Raw genomic sequence first — 7,948 nt, 5'->3', positions numbered from 1 at the left:
TGCTGGTTTAAAAAAGGCTATTTCATCATCTCAATTGCCTAATTCACCTGCTACAGCGGTTTACCTTTTTGGACCCTACCTTGCTGCTTTGTCGTTGTATTAAATGCGCCATCTAGTGTTCATCTTGAATATTATGGACATTGGACTAAATTTTATAATGTTCGAGTGACTTTAAACGCAACGTTTGATCGTTCACTGACATCCCGGAACAATAACAATCTGAGACTGATAAACCCCAACGAGTGTCTTAATTCGTGTAGAACTTGTGTGATGTTGACTTCAGTTGATGGTTTTCCATCCTTATTGTACTTGACCAGGGTTGTCTACTCTTTTTAATATAATATCAGCGCCCCTTAATGTAAGTGTTTACTATGGATTCACTTGCTCGTCTTAAACGTTACATGAATGATAACGCGCCTTTAATTTTGGATGGTGGATTAGCAACTGAACTGGCAGAGCAAGGCGCTAATTTACAGGTAAAAAGAAATATGTTTAATTCACTTGGGTTTCTGTTAGCTTCTCCATTTTAAGTCTGACAGTGTTTTCTTAGATTCTACACTGCTTAGTGTGACTGTGTCACAGACTTAAAGGGTTTCAACTACAGTATTTTCCACACCTAAAAAACATTAATTTTCTCAAAAACCGACAGCGCGCTTTATAATCCGGTGTGCCTTATATATATAAAAAAGTTTTTAAAATAGTCCATTCATTGAAGGTGCATCTTGTAGTGCAGAAAATGCTGTAAACAAGAACAAAGTTAAGAGACAAACATAAGTAAGATATTGCACACTAATTATTAAAACGTTGTTAAACTTTAACTAATCACAATGGAGCTGGTAGTTTGTCAACAAATATTTTTGTGCATGACGGACTTTTGAAGGATAAAATACATCTGAACAGTAGCTGGGATCAGTTTTTGTCTGGCGGACACAAAGACTGAAATGTCTTTTTTGTGTCACACATCCAGGGAGATCCTTTGTGGGGCTCCGGGCTTCTTTACACTAATCCCCAGATCATAAGAGATGTACACCACAGGTGGGTCCATCTAAAAGAATTGAGCTGCTTGTCTTCATGTATAATTAACTGATCTACTGCTTTAAAACATCCATAACTGTATCTGTTTTTTGAGGGAGAATTCACTGGTGAAAATTCAACCTTGATCTTCGATGTGAATTATGGACAGGTTCCTCGTCAGTGGTGCTGATGTCATCTCCACAGCCACGTACCAGGCCAGTGTTCCAGGGTTCATGGACCACCTGAACCTGAGCAGTGAGCGCGCCAGAGAGCTGCTGATGTCTGGAGTTCACCTCGCAAAGGAGTCAGTAGAGAGATTTGTCTCTGAGTGTCACCACACGGGTACAAACACAGAAACTCTGAGATGTCTGTGTTCATTATTTCATTCTTTCATTGTGTTTTGTTTGACTGTCTCTAAAGGACGGATGCATCCTCTGGTGGCCGGCTCTGTTGGGCCCTATGGGGCCATTCTGCTAGACGGCTCAGAGTACACTGGGGCTTATGCAGCAAAAATGAGTATTGAAGTGAGTGGTGACATCGGAGGGAATCATGCATGCTGTGAACCTTACCAGACTTGATCTATGTTTTGATATATTTTGTACTTATTTTTTATGTTCTGATACTGGTACCAGCAGGAGAGATACCTCTCATGCACACTTTGATACACAGTAATTATTTTTTAGTTAAATGGGATCATGATGCTTACCAGCAGTGTTCCTTCTAGGTGTTTGCAACACAAAGGGTTTCTTTGAGCAACTTAATGGGCGTGTGGGTAAATATTTATCCTTATAATATTTTACATATCTTTTGCACGACTGTTGGGTGCAAAAAAAACCCCCAGCAGGTAGCAGGTAACATAAAATCAGTTTGAAAAGAGACATCGGTCAGTATTAGTAAATAATAAAGTTGATTTGATTAGTACAATTTACTTACTAATCAAATCAACGTTACTTATAGATCACTTTTCATGGAAGAATATCCAACGCAAAGTGCTTCACAGAATTAAAAACATTAAACACAATTTTTTTTTAATAAGAGAAACAGTATCAAAGGTAAGTACCTCCCTCCCACCTTACTTACTAGACACACACATACACACACGCACTACATAGACATGGTATGACGTATGGACATGTTAACTTATCTGAAAACTGATTTTTCCATTGATAGTTCTATATATCTAAGTTATCCTCATTGTTTTCTTCTCTTTTAAGGAGTTCAAAGATTGGCATCGGCCACGGATTGAGTGCTTGGCGGCAGCAGGAGCTGATCTCTTCGCCATGGAGACCATCCCAAGTACCAAAGAGGCACAGGCTCTCATTGAGCTGCTCAGAGAATTCCCCAATTCGAATGCCTGGCTCTCCTTCTCATGCAAGGTAACAACTGTACTGCTGTGAGTTAAACCTCATGATGGTGCATCCAAAATGACTCACACTGTGCACAAACCTCCCTCAGGATCAGACGTGTATCGCAGACGGTAGCCCGTTCACCAGCGCCGTGCAGCTGGCGAACAGGTCGTCGCAGCTCGTTGCTGTTGGAGTCAACTGCTGCTCACCATTACTGGTGGAGCCGCTGCTGGAGTCCGGCCAGTCGCTGCGGCGCCCGGATTTGTCCTGGGTGGTGTATCCCAACAGTGGAGAGGAGTGGGTGAGGGAGCAAGGGTGAGTGTGTAGCCAAGTTGGGTTTAACTACCGCTGTGACTTGTCTGTGGACATACTGTGTTTAGGACGAATACCAAAAGGTTGCATCCAGATGAAACGGTTTTTAATGATCAGTAATTTCATGTCTCACATTTAATGGAAAGCTTCAGGGAATATGGGACCTTTTATTCATTTCATGTTGTAAATTCCCATTTTCACATTACTGACAGAGAAATAAGTCCTGTTTCTATGAAAGGCACCGGTTCTGAATATTTAAAATAAGTTGTGATGTTGAAACAAGGTGGAGACTGTTGGCATCACAAACGCCTGGCAGGAGCGTAAGCATGTGGATGATGACGCTCACAAATAAAAGTACAGAAGAGGAAGGTTCCACAGCCTCACAGGGTGTCAGCATCACAAGCAGAGCAGTTACAGGAGGACATGAAAGACGCCCAAGACGATCTCATTTATTTTTCCTTCTTTGTAAAATGAATTAATGGCTATGTTTGAGTATTTAATTAAATGAATTAGGCTTTCTGTACTTCAGTCTCCTCCTCACGCAGCACACTGAATCCCAAACATGAATGTGCGATCAAGCCGTCATGTGAATAATAATCGTACTGACTGTTTGAGGTCAGCTCACTGCAGCCAAACCTTCACTGTGTAATGATAACTGTTACCTTTGTCTCCAACAGTCGTAGAGCAGCTATAGCTGCAGGTTCTGCCATCTGCCAGCTCCCTGTGGGATCATACCAGCCTTATCTCTCCTCGTGATCGCACCACAGCACACAGCTTGTGCAGTCATTTTTATTGTCTCAGACAAATATAAAAAATGGATGCAATTAAACTTTAAGACACAGATCACTTTAATTTAGTGCAACAGTCCAGCGTGAACCAGCATGAACAAAATCAACCACTGACCCTGGAGTTTCCAGAACTCCACTGCCGGGAACTGAGACAAGATCAGATCACTCCCATTTCAGCTCCTTTGAACAGGCTCCCAGGTTTTTCTCAGATAGTTTTTACGTCCCAGACCGCGGACAAACTTTTATCCAAGAGACTTGATTTTATTGCAGCTTTTAATTTTCCTTTAACTGTTTTTAGAATTGTTTTGCACCTGCCAGAAGGAGTTTTGTGTTACCCTTTTCTGTACATACATGACACCTGCTTTGTAGGGGCTTTAATGGTGTGCGTCTCACCACAGGTTTCTTCAAGTTGCTTATTTTTACACGTTTAGCTACATTTCAGTGAAGGCATTTATATGTCATTCCAGTAGTTTTTCCATTTTCTTGTGTTGTTTTCACATACTACACAGTGAGGTGCTAGATTTTTCTGCACTTCTGAAGCACTTTGTAACAAGGTTTGGATAAAATTATTATTATAAAACACATGGTGGAAATATGATATTTTTGGGTTAAGATTTCCAACAATGTACAGTATATTTTCAGACACAAACAGCCTTCAGCAGAACTCTGTACTCCGACTAAACAATCCACATCTGTTTGTGGATCCAAGCACCACCCCTCAACCCAGTGGAAACTGCTTTAATAGTTTTTCCATAATTAAGGAAAGTTTTAAAGTAATAAATCTTAATGACAGTAGATGGAAGGAAATTACTGAATCTACACAGTCCTGGGTCTGTCCCATATTTCCAGTTTGGTGAATATCATCCAGCCTTTTTAAATGAACCAACAAAGACTTAACATTGGCAGAGATGTTATAGTGACATAACATTTTAAAAATAGAACTCTGACATGAAGCATTCCATTTTTAAACTGTTTTGTACTCTTAATGCAGTGGTTTTACTTCCAGTATTTTCCTGTGTTATTGCTACTGTAAAGGATCTGAATTCATCCACCATCATTGCTGTCCGTCTGCTCTGTTCTTACTAAGATGGCTACCTTCAGACAAAGAGTCACTCTTATTACCTGACCTCAGTTGTAAATGGATGAAGCAAGGTGCTGCTTTGATAGGTAACAAACTGTTGTCCTCTAGTGTTTTCCACAAACTTTAGTTCTGTTTTTCTGTACTTTCTCTCATGAGCCTCTTGTTTTCATCAGGAGGCTGCTGCCGAATCCGTCCTGCTCACATTGCCGAACTAAGGAAACAGCTGAAGAGAGGATCAACGTCTACAGGAGTATGTTCCAGCAGTTTATAAAAGATTTATTGGAAATTGATAAGTAATACAACCAATGACAACATGACATCCAAGTGTAGAACAAATACACGATGGCAAAGGTGCAAATAAAAGAGGTGGCGTCACGTAAACTTGAAAATCAACCGTGCAGTTTTCGCTTTTTGTGACTCACATTTTGAATGATTCGGAGTGATTTCACTTCTGTACAGCTCCATCATTTAAACACTGGGATCACCAAGGCAACAGTCTAACTGTAGGTTTCGCAAAGCACAACAAAACAATTGAACAGGACAGCATTTCCACTGAACTAATCACTGTATGACAAGTTGCCAGAGAATCCCACATTCCCATATGAATCATGGGAAAAGTGTCATAACACTTAACAGATGTGAATCTGTCAGGTGTAATGTGCAGTGTGATAGCTATGAATGACCACAATTAAAGTCGAGAAAATATTGACGAGGAGGAGGAGAGTGAAGAAATATCTTGTAGAACACCCATCATCCCCCCGCTTAGGACGGACAGAACAAGAGGAATAGCTTATAATACAGAGAAGAGCAGTTTATCTGAAACCATCTGAACAGTCCTGTGTTCCCTCCTGTACTTACAGTATAATGGGTGGGGCTCAAACAGGAAGTGGGTAGGGCTAAGAAAACTTGATTAAATACTTGAAACGGGTGGCTCAGAAGTTAGGACATCTACTATTCATTTGTGACTTGGTAACTGTTTCCCTGTGTATTGTCGCATTCATAACAGTTCATAACAACACCTGTGCACATAACGCATCGTGGAGTCACAAATACAATTGGTAGTGAATTACAAGGTCAAATGTCCTGTGGATGCTATACTAGATGGGCCTTATGAGACATTATGTGTACCTACAGTCTGAAGGCAGCATAAGTGTATTCATCACAACAGCTGTGTACCTTTGTTGGTGGTTGATTGCAACATCCCATAATGAAAGTGTTTCCATTTTTAAAGCACACTGATTATAACTAATCTCACATCTTTAATAATGTGCATCATAAATTATATGAAGTGGGTAATAAAGCAGCAGTGATGGTTATAATGAAGCATGCAATATTACAGACTCACAATAAGTACTTTACTTAACACATACAGTAACATATGACGTGTGTGTGTGTGTGTGTGTGTGTGTGTGTGTGTGTGTGTGTGTGTGTGTGTGTGTGTGTGTGTGTGTGTGTGTGTGTCTTGAGATGATTCACAATGTATTATAAGTCCCATCAGTCACTAGTCTCTGAAGCATCCATGAGACCCTTGAATTTATAAAGTCACTTGTTCAACCATAAATCTTTATAATTTAATTATAAATATCTGTCAGCAGATTGTCAGATCTCCTTCACAAAACAGATCAAACTTTTTGATAACAAACAACATAACGGTATCAAACAATTATTTATGGAAGGAGGGTTTTTTTATAAACTCAAATTAATAAACTTCAATCATACAAGTTTCTTTCTAGTTCATTTCTGACTCCATAGATTGAAGTGTTGAAAAGAAGAAAAATATCGGGTCCTCCCAATAACTGATGCTTACTGCTACAGTAATGTGGCTCATTGCTGCTGCTATTGTTATTGATTCATTGTGTTTTGGTGATCTGATGGACCACTTAATTAAAACCAACAAAAGCAAATGTGGTAAAAAAAAAAAAAAGAAGGCTCAGATGAATCTGACAGGTAGAAACAAAACATTAATTCACAGCAATTAACACACATCTGGAAATAAGTGTGTCAACAAATACAATAAAAAGACAGCGAGGCGGTGACTACGTTAAAGGGCAGCAAGAAGTTCTTTGGGATGGGTTTAGGCAGTGTGTGTGTGTGTGTGTGTGTGTGTGTGTGTGTGTCAAACTATTGTTTGATAGAAATACATAATCGTTTCTCGTTATGGTTTGAAGCTTCTCCTGGTGGTGTCATCGCTTTCATGACATCTGAGACTTAACGGTTACGATGCTGCAGTTAAATTGTTCTGCTCCTGCTGCTGATTCATAAAACCTTTTCTGTGTCCATGCTTGCTGGATATCACTCTGGTTTCTATGGTTTTGTTATGGCTGCATCTACCTGAAGAGCCTCAACATGTGTCTCACCAGCCGTGATGATGGACGTCTACCACAAATGATGTCGCTGACATAAAACATCCTGCTAGCAAAGAAGGTCATCAGAGTAGATAGAGAGAGAACAGTCGACCTGTGAGAAAAACCAGTCACCTCCCCAGCCATCAACACAATTATTTATCTTTATGTATTCTCTTTTTGTTTTCCTTTCGGCTTTTCCCTTCAGGGGTCGCCACAGCGAATCAGTTGCCTCCATCTAGCCCTGTCCTTTGAATCCTCTTCTCTCACACCAACTACCTTCATGTCTTCCCTCATTACATCCATAAACTTCCTCTTTGGTCTTCCTCTAGGCCTCCTGCCTGGCAGTTCAAAACTCAGCATCCTTCTACCAATATATTCACTATCTCTCCTCTGGACAGGTCCAAACCATCTCAGTCTGTCCTCTCTGACTTTATCTCCAAAACCTCTAACATGTGCTGTCCCTCTGATGTACTCATTCCTGATCCTATCCTTCCTGGTCACTCCCAAAGAGAACCTCAGCATCTTCATCTCTGCTACCTCCAGCTCTGTCTCCTGTCTTTTCCACAGTGACACTGTCTCTAGGCCAAACAACATCGCTGGTCTCACCACAGTTTTGTACACCTTTCCTTTCATTTTAGCTGAAACTCTTCTATCACACATCACACCTGACACTTTTCTCCACCCGTTCCATCCTGCCTGGACACGCTTCTTCACCTCTTTTCCACACTCTCCATTGCTCTGGACTGTTGACCCTAAGTACTTAAAATCCTCCACCTTCTTGATCTCTTCTCCCTGTAAACTCACTCTTCCACTTGGGTCCCTCTCATTCACACACATGTATTCTGTCTTACTGCGGCTGACCTTCATTCCTCTCCTTTCCAGGACAAACCTCCACCTCTCTAGCTTCTCCTCCACCTGTTCCCTGCTCTCACTCCAGATCACAATGTCATCTGCAAACATCATAGTCCATGGAGATTCCTGTCTAACCTGGAGATTCCTGTCTTTATGTATTCTATTATTCATATTTTTTCTTCTATATTTATTTAAATTTAGAATTTAAGT

The 7,948-nt window shown here is 40.5% G+C and overlaps 1 protein-coding gene across 3 annotated transcripts; it reads left to right on the top strand.

Annotated features, from left to right (window-relative positions):
* Window positions 1-201: 201 nt before the first annotated feature.
* zgc:172121 (uncharacterized protein LOC337599 homolog) lies at window positions 202-7,924 on the top strand. Of its 3 annotated transcripts, XM_068320493.1 has the most exons (9): window positions 202-476; window positions 968-1,035; window positions 1,184-1,356; window positions 1,435-1,538; window positions 2,229-2,390; window positions 2,470-2,675; window positions 4,548-4,627; window positions 4,715-4,791; window positions 7,769-7,924. In XM_068320493.1, the coding sequence occupies exons 1-9, from the start codon at window positions 372-374 to the stop codon at window positions 7,787-7,789; spliced, it is 996 nt and encodes a 331-aa protein (XP_068176594.1). In that variant the 5' UTR covers window positions 202-371; the 3' UTR covers window positions 7,790-7,924. The 3 variants fall into 3 exon arrangements, 1 of the variants encoding a protein (XP_068176594.1); XR_011036819.1 differs by lacking the exon at window positions 7,769-7,924 and having other exon boundaries at window positions 4,496-4,627; window positions 4,715-4,783; XR_011036818.1 differs by lacking the exon at window positions 7,769-7,924 and having other exon boundaries at window positions 3,350-4,627; window positions 4,715-4,783.
* The last annotated feature ends 24 nt before the right edge of the window (window positions 7,925-7,948 follow it).

This window comes from Antennarius striatus, chromosome 7 (genome assembly GCF_040054535.1).
Source record: "Antennarius striatus isolate MH-2024 chromosome 7, ASM4005453v1, whole genome shotgun sequence".
NCBI classification, from domain to species: domain Eukaryota; kingdom Metazoa; phylum Chordata; class Actinopteri; order Lophiiformes; family Antennariidae; genus Antennarius; species Antennarius striatus.
This window is presented reverse-complemented; position numbering and strand designations above follow the sequence as displayed.

What these genes read in the sequence shown, in the direction of transcription:
- zgc:172121 (XM_068320493.1), top strand. Translation starts at nt 372, where the DNA reads ATGGATTCACTTGCTCGTCTTAAACGTTACATGAATGATAACGCGCCT. An exon ending in ATAAGAGATGTACACCACAG is followed by an intron (nt 1,036 to 1,183) that starts GTGGGTCCATCT and finishes AATTATGGACAG; the next exon opens with GTTCCTCGTCAGTGGTGCTG. An exon ending in GGCTCTCCTTCTCATGCAAG is followed by an intron (nt 2,391 to 2,469) that starts GTAACAACTGTA and finishes AACCTCCCTCAG; the next exon opens with GATCAGACGTGTATCGCAGA.